Below are 15,083 nucleotides of genomic sequence, written 5' to 3'. Positions count from 1 at the left end.
GCGTAATTGCTTGTAATTATATAAATACAAAAAGTCTTTTTGTATTATTTGGGAGAATAGAATCAGACACAAGCACTAGACACAAATCGTAAACTCTTTAATTTGAGACATTTAAAGTTTTATATTGTGGTTGAAAGGACATTTGTTGTTCTAAAAAATAAATTTTCTCATATAAACAATATAACATTAGTATAATATAAAAAATGGTTGGATTGTATTATTATGTTGCTTATTTCATAATTTCATTTGTTGGTGGAATTTAGATGATCCATTCTTTAAAAAGTATATAAAAAAAAGAGATATTAATAATATTAGTGATAAATATTCAGATGATAATGATAAGGATAATATGTTCAATGTTAAAAAGGTAATAACTCAAGAAATGTTAAAACAATTAGATAAAAATGCATATGATGTTTATTTTTCTTGTTATTTTTATTAGTAATCGTATTATCGACTATTTTTTTGGACTAATATATTACATATGATTATTTGATTTTAATTTTTGTTAGTCGTTTAGAAATTTTGTATCACATTGATAATTTTTATAGTAATTAATATTTATTATGTAACTGGGTAATTATGGTTTGTACTACTAAACATGACACAGGGAATTACTATATAATTACACTTTATCAGCCAAACACATCCAATTACTTTGCGATATCCAAATTGACCTTAAAATATTAGTACTTTAAAATATATTATTTCAAAATGTTAGTGTATCATGTGTTTGTGTTTTCGGTTTAGAGACCACTCTCCAAGCATTTGTGAGTTTGAAAATAACAAAAAAATATTTGGTAGAAAGCTTGGATTAGGTAGAGATTAAAATCAGATTGATCGAAAAGCTTAGAGACATCCCAGGAGGATCCATACGACATAACTTATCTCTGGTAACATTGGACATATTTGTACATAAATGTTTTGATTAACTTGATTTATTGTAATAGATATAACGAGAAATTCCTATTTATTAAAATTTTTAGAATTCTATTGCACAAATATTTTATATATTTTGAAAATCAAATCTAACACTAGCATGTTGAGCAATAAGTTGTACAATCAATTTATCAAACATAACCATGAATATTCTCTATAGCCATGTCATTGTCACCTGAATGTCATTTATATCCTTCTCGTCCTTAAAAACGTGTCAAATAATGCAGGCAATATTTCCACCATACAATACTGCTTACCGTAAGGTGTAGTCAAGGTAAAACCGAGTCAAAGTATTATCATGTTATCACGTAGAGTCCATTAATGGATGTCAGAGGTATTGTTTATGGACCTTCTCTCATTCAATCATTTAAAAACATACAAGGTTTTAAATTCCAATTTCATGGATTAATGATTATATATGCAGATAAGATCAAGTGACATTATTTCCTAATTTATATGACATGCTTCATCATATATGCATGACATGTTTATCGATTTTATCAACATTCAATCAAACGTAATATACTAATTATCTAATCCATAATTGAAAAATAAAACTGACTTTGACTAACTATAAATTTCCATGGTTTCATCCTAGAAAAAGGAAATAAATAATTAAATTAAAAATTACAGGTTTTTTTCTAAAGCATTCTTTGAGCCTTCTACTTTTCTAATTTTTGAATCCTTGAAAAAGTAAATTCTCAAAAGTGCTCCAAAACCTGGAGAATTGAGGTTGTTGCACGTGAAGCTCGGAACAAGTTGCCAACACGGTGTGCTCCCAACACCCTCTCGTATGCATCGTCCACGTTAAGGTGCAATCCTCCGTGTGTCATGGTGTTATCGCTTCTATTGTAGCATCATCCCCGTGCCTCTTGCGTGTTGTCGCTAGGCGGGGGCACAATGCCTTGACCCTTTCTAACTAGCGTTGATCAGCTGGGGCATGATTCCCCTTGCATCCCTCGTCTAGTGTGCCTGCTGAAGCATGATGCCCTAATGACATGATGTCAAATGTAGTAGTTATTTTAGGTAATTTCTACACTTGATAAGCTTATTTTTTAGCATGTTTATAATTAATTATTGTATTTTCTCTATTAGTAGGTTAGAAATAAAATATTAATAAAATAAATATTTTTATGCATTTTCTGATATTTCGATGACCTGTAAGGCCGACTCGAGCCTCGTGAGTGACTAATGGGCTATTTAAGTGTGTAGAATATTAGTTTAGGTCCAAGAATATGAGGAATGATGATTGGGCCACAATATAAGGAGCCCGACAAGCCAACAAAGCTGCCAGGGCCTGTAACACACTTGACGTCGTGGCGAAGAGCTTTCTCTCGTCGCGACGACATGATGATCATGAGAGGAACTTCATGGTGGCGACATTGTGACGAGGAGCATTCCCACATCCCAACGATGCGACGATTTGGGATATTTTCATATTTGGACCCTAACTTTTAGCAGAATATTTTATTTATTGGTATCTAACTGTATCTAGGTTTGAGTGGTCACCAAGTAAACTGTTTCTTGTATAAGCAACCTTAGGGTCACTGGAATTGTGTGCAGACTTCGACAAACAATTTTTCTATTCAATTTTTCTTTATATTTTCTTTTCATGTTCATTTAGTCAGAATTTTTCTATTCCGATGTAAAGACAATTGTGAGTGAAGATTACTCTGAGATTGCGCTTCAATATATTTATTCATAAGCATTCTTCTATCTCTTCTTTTATATTCTTTTATTTATCTTTCGTTAATTTGGCCAATTAATCATTGTATGAATAAATGAATAGATTATTGTGTTTTATTTATATTTTGCATGATCCGATTAATAAACTAAATTATTTGTTAAGTGATTATTTATTCAAAGGTAGTTAGTATATTAGGGAGTGGCACCCTGATAGAATATCGAGATAGGTGAGATTGGAAGGGTATCATATCGTGTATAACTTGTGTCAAGCGGTGAGACCGAAAAGGTATCCATATGCCTAGAAAGAGACCGGAAGAGTGACTTAGGTGGTAATCTTTAATGAAGATGAACCGGGAGGATAGTCTTAGCTAAGTGTCATAAATAACTCAATTTAGGATAATTAATTATTTAATTAGATAATTAGGGATTTAATTGATCATAGGCTAAAAACTCGCATTGTCAACATTAGGAATAGGAAAGTCCATTAGGTTAATTTAGGTTAGTTAAATTAATTAGTTTAATTAAAATATTAATTTTGATTCACACTACAAATTTGTGACTCGATTAGATTAGTAATTATTATTTTTAATTAATTTAATAACAATTTCTCCAATCTACAATCCCTTGGATACGATTATCGAAATATTTTTCAGTGTTTCATTGTAAACTTTATTATATTACAATTTGACCCATACGCTTGTGGAAACCACCAATTAAATTTATATATTTTTTGTGTGATTTTTAACTATAAACGATAACACATTTATAGGCGGTCAAGTTGTTGGCACCATTATCGGGAATTGCAACGGTGAAATTTTTGTTAGATTGATTACTGTAAGATAATATTAATCGAAAGACAAACGAGCTAGATAGTGTTATAACTTTTATTTAATTAATTTTATTTTAGTATAAAAAAATATTTTGAATTTTTGTAGTTAAGTAAATATTTTATTTTAATATTTTTCATTTACCTTGTTGATTATCAGATTTAATTATGAATATTGATTTTTATAGATCAGTGTACGAACAATCCAAATTGAGTTTGTTGTATGGAGATTTTACAAACCAATGGAGTTGTGATTACAAAGACAAGCAACTCAAGTGTTCGAACGAACTTCCACCTAAGCCGAGCAAATATACATCCGAGAGGTATGGAGATTCGACGAACGAATGGGATGACGACGAAGTATACGAGGAGGGAGTATATAAACAATGAGAGATCATGGAGAACCAAATATCACTCATGCTAAAATTGCTTCAACGAAGAAACGAATGATGGAAGAGATATATGAGCGACCTTTAGGGACATCCAAGTATTTAGCCGAAAATCCTTGTGATTTGTATGACTATACGTCCGAGAAGGAAAACCGTGAGTGAGAATTCCAAGCTAAATCAAAGCAAATTCAACAATAGTTAGATCAATTAAAGGAATTTTTCTGGCAAAAATCCCAAGCGAGTAATCCATTGGAAGAGGTTGTGCATGATGTTCCTAATTTCTCCAATAATTCGCATGAAATATTGTCGTGCGAAGAAATGGAGCAACCTTTTTCCATACGTTTCGAACGATTGGACAAGAAAGCCGAACAATTAGAGGATATGATGTCGTTCATGATCGAGGAACGCCAACAAACTTACAAAGTAAAGACTCCATTAGAAGAGGCCGTACATGATGTCTCCAATTTTGATCCAAATGACCAATGTATCATCGACAACAATTCGGAATTAAATCTTGAAAGTCAACAAGAGTTTGGATCCGGAGATGGGAACAAATTGAATATAACCGAAGATGTCTCCGATCCAATTAACATAGATGTAACAATAGATTTAGAAGTAGATGTAACATTAACCATTAACTTGAAGCTTAAATCGATTTTGAGTGAATGTGTCAATAAGTCGACACACCTTCTAGCCATAACCGAGGAAGTGCCACATCCCAACAACCATTATGTGCATGTCATGACGAGCTGCAGCACCTCCAAGTGTGAAAGGGCTAAGTCATAATCCGAAGTAATGATGAGCCATCATCGCTAGTAGTGACGAGCCGAGATTCCAAGCCACAACAAAGTGATCGAAATTGTGATACTACTATAAGGTGTCGCGACATACCGTGACGAAACGACTTGGGGAAGCATAAAATTTATCACAACATCGCGATGAGGAGGAGATTCTGTTGCGACAAGCCAACTACTATGCAACGTTTCAGTGCCTTAGCGGTCCAGACCCATGCGATTCTCGCCATTTTTTGTTCTTTACAAACTCAGAAACTATAGTTTTTAATTATTTATTTAAGTTTATATTTTATTCGCAAGTATTTTCTATTCACTTAGAGAACACAAATCCCGATAGTTCCAAGACAACAAGGATTCAACCTTGAAGTTTTCTTATTTACACTTTAATTATTTTATATCAGGACAATGTTTGTTATAAAGTGTGGGGGAAGTACATATGATTTAATTATTTTTCAGTTTGTATGTTTTAATTATTTTATTTAATTATAAAAAAATTTTATTATTATAAATTTTTGTGTTTTTTCTATTTCTGTGTAGGAACTCCACAAGTTATAAAGCACTACAAATTTGACCCAAAATTGCAAGGAAGAGTTAGTCCCACCATTTGAGATGGACTTTTAACACTAATCGGGTAATCTCTATTGTAACACCCCCGACTTGACCTAGAAGTTTCGGCTAAGTCGAAGGCATTACATTCGGTCACCGAGGTGATCTTGTAAAGCCTCTTTTTTACTTGCGTTGATTTTGTATGAAAAATCGCTCTGTTGTTTTTAGGAAAATATTTATTTGATTTAAACCAGTTTTACTTAAGAATTCAATTACAATATTATTAATATCAAGATTTTGGAAAACGAGGTAAGATTTTTAAAGAATGACTTATCAAACTTTTAAAAATTTTATAAAGCAACAGAAAACACTTAAAGTAATGGATTTCTAAATGGAAAAGCAAAACATGCAAATATCAAAGTATTATCTAAGTGTCATGCCTTAGAATGAATAAGCTAAACAACTTCACCCTAAATATAAAAGCGAAAAATAATTAATAACTACCATCCCGAGAATGATTAAAGGAAACTTTTAATAAAAACTTTAAAATAATAATAACGACAAATGAGCTGCTAATCCGAGGTTCCTCTGATGCCTTTCCGAGTCCTAGTTTTCTTTGCTACCTAAGAGGGAAAGAAAGGGGAATTAGCTTACAACAGTGTGAGACTAAATTCTAAATTATTACATATAATTAACAACAATAACATATATAAAAAAATCAATAGAAATTAAAGCATTCATCATGAAATACATAATAAATCAGTGAATAACAAATTTATATGATGCAATAAATGTTTTAAAGTTTCTACCCGTCCATCCTATCCGTCATCGACCGTTGCTCGACACTCTAAAAACCCACTACAATAGCTTTCCATCCTGGTTTTATTTTCGGGGACGATGGTCGTTCACTTGTCACCTGTAACGATGACTTTTACTATAATAATTTATCATCCTAGTTGCTTGGTTTTGATGGCCTTTTAAACTATCATCCCAATTTGGTTCAGTTTTGATGGTGTTTTTAATCTACCATCTCGTCCTGTCCAGTTTAGATGACATTGTCGCCTACTTCGTGTAGTACTGACTTTTGGTGTGGACTTAATTTGCCACTGTCTCCTATGAAACTCCTTCATCCTCCATACCCGATTTCATGTAATTATGCACATAAACTTAGCATGTTCTATGCTTTTTATCATCATTTTATTCTACCTCCAATATTTCATACAGGCATTATAAGGCATGTATTTAAGCATACATTTATCTCATTATCACACAATTACATATAATTGGTGCGAGTAAACAAATAAAACACAATGTCATATGTACATGAGTTTATATGAATTATCAGTCTAGTTATTTAACATGTTTACAGGTTCACATGATCATATAGGCTTGCATGTACCTAGGGTTCGCATGGCATATATGCTTACATGCAACTAGGGATCGCATTAGGCTCGCATGTTCCTAGAGTTCGCACATAGATTCGCATGTTCCTAGGGTTCACACATAAGTTCACATGTTCCTAGGATTCGCATATAAGTTCGCATGTACCTAGGGTTCGCACATAGGCTTGCATGTACCTAGGGTTCACATGTAGGCTCGTATGTTCCTAGGGTTCACACATAGGCTCGCATGATTCTAGGGGTTGTATACATATAAGCTTGCCTAATCTTAGGGTTCACATATAAGCTTGCAAAATTCTAAGGTTTACATATCATAGTTCGCATATAGAATCGAATAAGTTTGCGTATATTATCAGTGAGGTGCTCACAAGTGATAGCTTGTAAGTGGAGGTTCGCATGTAACAATTATACAAGTTGGCTCGCATAAACAGGGGTTTGCATGTATGTTTTAGGGCTCGTGTATTCAATTTTATATGGTTTTACATATGGGTTCACTTAATAGGGGTTCATATACATGGGGTTTGCATGCAAAGAGGGTTTCGCCTACAAGGGGTTCGCACATGAAAAATGGGTTTCTCCTAGAGTTTGCCTATACTAGTTCTCTGCTTTCTATTTGATTCAATTATACACAAAGATCTAGGTTTAGATCCCACACCTATTTTGAAGACTTTAAAAACCTTTTGTTTGGAGAGGAGATTGAAAATCTTCTTGAAGGATGTTTTTGAAAAGTTCTGACTCTTTTGGCTTTGAAAATTGATTTGGGAGAGAGAATTTTGAGGATGTGTCTTGAAATTTTGCTTGGTAATTTTTAGGGTTTGTCTTGAAACTAGTTATTTATAAAGTTTGTTCAATTACCAAATTATGAAAAGTTTTTTTGAGATTAATGTGGACCTAAAAAAATTAAAATACCAAATTAAAAAAACTTACTAAATTCAGAGATTAAATATTGTTTTATCTCTTAAAATTCTACTTACATTTGATTTTAAGTATTTTGAATTATCAACATATAAAGGTCAAATTTTATTAAAAGTCCCAATACTATATGTTTTTGGTTATTTTAGTCTCTTTATTATAAGTTTATCATTTTTAGTTTTTCCACGAGCTATACATTCCCAGTCATGAGATCCTTTTCCCCCTTAATTTTGTTAAATAATTTAACTTTTTTAAGGAAAAATATGGTATGATGTGGCATTTATTTTTAATTTTTTACAATTAAATAAATATTATACTTAATTATTATTTTTTAAAGGTGCAAAAATTTATCCAATTATAAAAAATTGTATATATATATCTTATTATCACATATTCTCATAAAAGGACTAAGGGCTAGTTTGGCAATACATTTGAAAAGTGCTGTAAAAAAGTGCTTTTGAAAAGTTTGGTTTAAAATTTGAGTGTTTAGCATTGTTGTCAAAAAATACTTTTGAGAAATAAAATGTCTATTTTAGACATGTTATTATCAAGTAACAAATATGCATTTAAATAATATTTAAATTAGTTAATATTATTATATTTTAGTAAGAATATAAAAAAATTATTATAACTTGTTGTTAATATTTTAATATATGAAATATAAATTTTAAATATTTTAAGTAATAAATATTAATTATTTATAAAATTTAATTAGAATATATAAACTATGTTTTAAATATTTAAATATAACCATTAAATATTTGTAATTAGTATTTTAAAAAATATTTTTTCATTTTTAATTAATGATTTTAACAGATTTGTTATTAAGCACCAAGAAAAGAAAATGAAAGTATTATGTTATTGGAGAGGTGAAAAAGTAATTAAATACCAAAATTGCTTTTGAGAGAGGAAAAGCTAAAATTTTTAGCTTTTCATTTTCAGAAGTGTTTTTGAAAAGCTGAAAAGCTAAAAATTTCAGCCAAAAGCAGTTTATTCTGCATATCTTTTCTTCCAAAAGTGCTTTGAAGCTAGAAATGTTTTTTTAAGCAATGAAGAACTGACCCTAAATTTACAAAAAACACATAATAGAAGGAGCTTCTATAGAATTTTGCCAAATATAAATTGATTCAAAATTACATTTAAGAATTTAATTTTGGTAAACTACCAACATAGTCACTTTTGTTTCTCTCAGGTTACATTTTAGTTACTTATGTTTGAAATGTTATGTTTTAGTCACTTAGGTTATCGTTTTGTAACATTTTAGTAACGTTAAGCTGACGTGGCACGTTAAATCATCATTTCAAACAAAAATTTAGGTTAAATTATACAATTTGTCCCTATAGTTTTTCATTTTGAGCAATTTAATTTTTTTCCTTCACGTTAAAAGAGGTGAAGAAGGGAGGAAAATAAAAAGAGAAGCATAAAATAATGGAAAATAAAGAGAAAAAAAGGAAAGTTAAAAGAACATAAAAGAAAAAAATAAATTGCTTAAAATGAAAAAATATGATGACCAGTTGTATAATTTAACCTAAAATTTTTGTTTGAAATGATGATTTAACATGCCCTATCAGTTTATCGTTATACACTGTTAACAACAGTTAATGGCTCAATGACTTAAATTTTACAACACATTAACATAAATGACTAAAATGTAACATTTCAAACATAAATGATTAAAATGTAACCTAAGAGAAATAAAAGTGACTATTTTAATAATTTAACCATTTAATTTTTATTTTCCTACAGAACTTCAGAAAGCTAGAAAGTGCAGCCAATTTTCCTTGGGAAATTTCCCTTTCAGACAAACAAGTCCACGAGCTCCTTATTCACTCTCTCTCTTTCTAGATATAGAAAAATTTAGCTTTCTTTTTCCTTGACATCTATAGATCCGTCGGTTCCTTACCATTCCTACGATGCCATCTCGTCGTAGAACCCTTTTGAAGGTCATCATCCTCGGCGATAGCGGGTTAGTATGTTTCTATGGTTTCCAGAACGGATCTTTCGATTCAAATCATAACTTGTTGTTTGTTTCGCCTGCAATTTTCTTTAGTTTTTCTTTTTGGTTTTCAAATTAATGTTTATGACTGTGATTGATCTGTGATTTGCAGGGTAGGGAAGACGTCTTTGATGAATCAGTATCCTGCAGCAGCCGTTGCTTAATTTAAAATTAACTAGTATTTAATTATTAATTAATAATAGTAATTATGATCTGAGTTAGGGTATTGTTTACCTTTACATTTTGCTTTTAGATATGTTAATAAGAAGTTTAGCAATCAGTATAAGGCAACAATTGGGGCTGATTTTTTGACAAAGGAAGTGCAGTTTGAGGATAGGCTTTTCACCTTACAGGTTAGTTTTTGTGCTTGGAAACTAGCATTTATCAGTTATCTTATGAGCTTGCTTCAGATGTGTGCATTTGTTTTTTGGGATCTTATTTTCATGCCGATTATGGTGTCTTTTTTACAGAGAAAGGTTTGGTTTTGATATCTAGCTCGTGAATCAAGCTTAGGTTTGAACTTCCATAAAATAGAGCTTAACGAGGGGTTCTTAATTACATTTCCATGTTCAGAACCATGATTTAAAATTTTGGATTTGGGTTTCATTTACTTTATAAATTACAAGAATCAAATGCTTATCTTATTTATATGTTAGTGAAGGTTCAACATGGTTATTTATTTGAAAGGTATAAAAACATGAATTTCAATTTCACCACGAAATGGTCATTCAATAAATCCATGAATTTGAAAAATAATCATTATTGTTGCATTTACATGTGTTATTCCACAATTTATATTACTTTGAAATCGAAGTTTCCAAACACAATTTTAAGATCTCAAGCAAATGCATCTTACTTTGCACTTTTCTCATTAATTCAAAACTGCCAGTGCACCCCCCATTTTCGTTTATTGGCAATCTTGTCAAAGTTTCTTTTTTCCTGGTTATAGTGTTAGTGTTGAGGGGCAGCTAGTTTGCAATGATTTAGAATGTGATAATTAACTAGGTTATGATGGTGTCCCACACGTACAAAGACCTAGGTGGATCACTTGATGAATTTTGTCTCATCAGGATCCTATGATTTAGCATTTGACAACCTTATGGAGCAGGACCACCATTGAGTACTATCTAGTAAATTGCAGCATTACATTCTAAGATAGGTTTATATTAGCTTTTATATGTCATTTTGAGCTGGCACCATGTTAAAAGTTCATCGTGTTATTATCTTTTCCCAGATCTGGGATACTGCTGGCCAGGAAAGATTCCAGAGCTTAGGTGTTGCTTTCTACCGTGGTGCCGATTGCTGTGTTCTTGTATATGATGTCAACTCAATGAAATCATTTGACAACCTTAACAACTGGAGAGAAGAGTTCCTTGTTCAGGTATACATTCTAAACTCATGTGAATGCTACTGTAAATAATTAAACCAACTCTCCGAAATTTATTGAGTAGAGAAATTATGATTTGAAAACCTCTTGCAGGCAAGCCCTTCAGATCCAGAGAATTTCCCTTTTGTTGTTTTGGGAAACAAAGTTGACGTGGATGGTGGAAACAGTAGAGTGGTATATATTTTTGTTAATTTTTTCTTCTTCTAGTGGCATTATAATTATATGTACTCTCTCCCCCCATAGATACAATTATCTGCTTCTCGTGGACTCTCTAGGTGTCCGAGAAAAAGGCTCGAGCATGGTGTGCCTCAAAAGGAAACATCCCATATTTTGAGACCTCTGCTAAGGAGGGAGTTAATGTGGAAGAAGCTTTCCAATGCATAGCAAAGAACGCGCTGAAGAGCGGTGAAGAGGAAGAAATGTAAGTTAATCAGCTTTATCCATGCGCTCATATTCATTTTTGTTTAATTTTGAATTATGTGAAAACTGTTAAGCTTTAATTTAGTACCGTCCTCTTCTGAAAAAAACAATTTCGTACCGTCAGCTATAAGTTGCTACATATAGACATGCAACACCATTTTGATGGACAAATTTGAGTAGCAGCAGCTAAAAGTACTGCACTTAATTTTAACTTATTCCATGTTCAATTGTCTTTCTATGTATATTTCATCGCAAATCATATCCATTTTGAGGACCCATTTCTGCTGACGGAAAGTTGTTAACAACTTAGATTCTGGAATTATTTTTCAATATCTTTATTTCATTTCACTCTATTTATTTAATTAATACCTTAATCTCTTTCTTATTTATTTTCTTTCATGTTCCTCTTGTGAATATTCCATCCGTAAAGATATTTGCCTGACACCATTGACGTGGCCAGCAGCAGCCAACCAAGGTCAACTGGATGTGAATGTTGAAGCATATCGTGTGATAATTTTTTTCCCTGTCGGTAAGCATTATGAATGATTTGGCCAACCCAACCGTTGTTATGGATTCATGTGGGGGATATACTGTACATTAGTGTATGTGTGAGGAACAAAATAGTCTGTTAATTCTCCTTTGGTGCCCGTGTATTTGTAACTTCTTAATTTGTTTAGTATTCTTGTTTTTTAGCCAGCAGTACCCAATGTATGGTTATTTCAAAATATCAATTCAGGGAGCAACTTTGCTTCCATGGGCTGGGTCACTCGATCCGGCTCAAGAGCTTACCCAAAATATGGAATTTGGAAATATTTTATTATATAAAATAAATTTAAAAATGTACAGTATATGGAATTTTGTTATATGGATATTAAATATGTAATAAAATTCTGGTCCGTGTTAATAAATAAATTTATATTTTTAAACTCAAAAAGTAGAGAGATTAAATTCTTAAAAATAAAAGTGTAAAGATTAAATTTCAAATATATGAATAGCACAAGAATACAGAGTATATTGCAGTCTTTAAAATTTTACCCTTTAGTTTAGTTAAAAAAATAAATATTTAACTGAACTATGAGTAGAAAGAAATCATATTAGTAAATAAATAATTTAACCTTTAAACATGTCATGTTTCTTGCGAAGGATTTGAATAATTTTTATATTTTTAATAATTACTTTTATTTCTTTTAATTTTAATAATTTGGAGCATATATATATAATTTTACGAATTTTGTAGCAATTCCAAAAAGCTAATTTTGGAATAAGAGATTTAGAATTTTTTAAAAAAATAGTAAAGAGTACCAATAACTACAACACTAGTTCATTCAAAAAAAAAAAAAGGATGTCGTGGTGGTTGGTGGAAAAAGCCATGGCAGCTCATATTAAAGTGATTTATTATTGATTCAGTTTTTCAGTTAACGGATCAATTTTTTTTTTGAATTAGTCTTTAGGCTTTATTTTTGAATTTCAAGATTTTTTGTTGAGATTTTTTAGACTTCATTAGTTGAGATTCATTAGCTTTATTGTGTATAAATACTGAAGCTAATCAATCAATAAAATCATAGTCATTCATTCATCATATTCAAAATTATTATATGGTATCAAAGCTTTTTTCTCTAATTGAGTAAACGGTCCAAATTATATTTTTCCCAATCTTCCATAGCTCAAACTTGACAAAATGCCGCTACTGCTAGACTACCAAAATCAATTGAATAATTTGTCAACTCCTCATACCACGCCTACATTTGCCACATCTCCATTGGAACTCCCGCAATCAGAATCGTCCCCCTTCCCTTCTTACTTATACGGTTTTTTTATTATTATAAAAATACCCAAAAAAATAATTATTTATTTAAATAATTTATTTTTTTATAGAATATGAAAATAATTTGAAATCTATAGTAAAAATTGGTGGAGCCAAAGTATTTGGTGCCACCAACATGCCACATCAGTAATTTGTATTAAAAAATTAATTTTTTTAGTGGAATCATGTAGAGTAGTGTCACTTGTATAAATATTAAAAAAATACTGTAATTTTTAAAAGTATGAAAGGTTTAAACAATTTTACATTTTTCTGGTAGAGCCAAATAGATTGACACCACCAGATTTTAAGACAGTAGCATGTCTGCCTATTTACATATTGAAATAGATAATTTTTTTCATTCACGTTACTTTTTTTGGTTCTTTGTAATTTTTCTTCTTTTTTTTAAGTTTTTTATGTCTTATTTTATTTTATTTATTATTGGTTTTATAAAATTTGAAATTTATATTTTAAATGGTTTATAATATTATATTTTAAATTTTAAATATATATTTTTAATTTAAATATTATTTTTTAAATTTTAAATATAATTATTTTAATATTATAAAATATTTAAAATATATTATTTTTAAAGATATGACCTTTCAAATTTATTATTTGTTTTATAATATTTTAAATGTATATTTTAAATAGTTTTTAATTTTAAATATAATTTTTTAAATTATTACTTTTTTAAATTATTTTTAAAGATATTCAAACGTTTTTTAAAATAATATTTAAAATTTTAAAAATTAATAATAACTCCACCTCTTGGTTCTCTAGCATATATAAAATGGTGAAATTGTTGTGTTTAGTAGGAGAGTTTAAAAATTCTATTCAAGATAATAATGAGGTATTTTTGGTGTACGCTCTTTTTTATGGTAAAATTGTAGAAGGTGATGTTGGTTGTGTATTTCAAGGTCAGCAAAGAGTAGGGTTGTGACTCAAAAAAAATGTAAAGCTAGCAGAAATAAAAAGGAAGATCAATGCGAAAATAGTTATCCGTTGTGGAAGGGCGATGTCCAAATTATTTTACAAGTCTCCAATCTCTACAGATCCATTCAAATTTTGTGAGATACAACTATTAGATGATGATGACTTGGGCACTATGATGGAACTATGGTGGTCGACTAGGAGTGAGAACCCTCAACCAGTTGAGTTATTTGTTGAGTTAATAGACTTAGAGTCTATTGAGAATGTTAGTCCAATAAGTCAACATCGCGAATTTGACTTTGATCTTAATGTCGGATGGATAGACCAGTTAGAATGCGGAGGGACATCGCAAATACCCGAAAATCCAAATTATAGTGGGAGTTTGTATAACAACCCTACCCCTAGTCCTCGTCTACAAATACATCCGGAGGTGATAATAAGCACAAAGGCAGATGTCGGAGAAATGACCAATAATGGTGAATATTCTGATTAGGACATTGAAGATTTTAGTGACCCTGATGTTGATGAGGTTCAGGACGATATCGATGATGAAGGCCCAGAGGAGGTTAAAGATGTTCATGGCCCTTCATTTAGTAACCCGAGTCATGGCATTATTTTACGAAATGAACCCTGGGGGCGACATGTTGAACATAGATCCAGATGCAGCGCATGCATATGAGTTCCTTGAGTACACTGATATAGTACCTGCTCATAGATTGGCGTCAAATTCGTAGTTGGAGGAGTTGTTCGTTGGGCAACGGTTTGAAAACAAGGCAGACTATGTGTTTGTCATCAAACAGTATAGCATGAAGTTGTCAATTGATTACAAGGTTGCCAAGTTTACACTGACATTATATGTTGGGGGATGTTGGAGAGCCGGCGATGGGTGTGGTTGGCGAGTTCGGGCTGCATTTATACAGAAGACTCAACAATGACAAATACGAAAATTAGAAGGTCGTCATACATGCATTGCTGCACGTATGTCTCAAGACCATCGAAAATTGGATGCAAAAAGTATTTGAAACTGCATCATGCCACTAGTGAAAGATAGCTT

At 31.2% G+C, this 15,083-nt stretch overlaps 1 protein-coding gene across 1 annotated transcript; it reads left to right on the top strand.

Moving 5' to 3' along the window:
- Positions 1 to 9,232: 9,232 nt before the first annotated feature.
- LOC107955938 (ras-related protein Rab7) lies at positions 9,233 to 11,987 on the top strand. Its single transcript, XM_041108248.1, has 7 exons — positions 9,233 to 9,458; positions 9,601 to 9,627; positions 9,742 to 9,841; positions 10,723 to 10,869; positions 10,969 to 11,049; positions 11,151 to 11,296; positions 11,726 to 11,987. Exons 1-7 carry the CDS (start codon positions 9,406 to 9,408, stop codon positions 11,790 to 11,792), a joined length of 621 nt encoding a protein of 206 aa, XP_040964182.1. The 5' UTR covers positions 9,233 to 9,405; the 3' UTR covers positions 11,793 to 11,987.
- The last annotated feature ends 3,096 nt before the right edge of the window (positions 11,988 to 15,083 follow it).

This window comes from Gossypium hirsutum, chromosome D12 (genome assembly GCF_007990345.1).
Source record: "Gossypium hirsutum isolate 1008001.06 chromosome D12, Gossypium_hirsutum_v2.1, whole genome shotgun sequence".
Lineage (NCBI taxonomy): Eukaryota > Viridiplantae > Streptophyta > Magnoliopsida > Malvales > Malvaceae > Gossypium > Gossypium hirsutum.
Note: the sequence above shows the minus strand (reverse complement) of the source record. Positions and strands in the feature narration are given on the sequence as shown.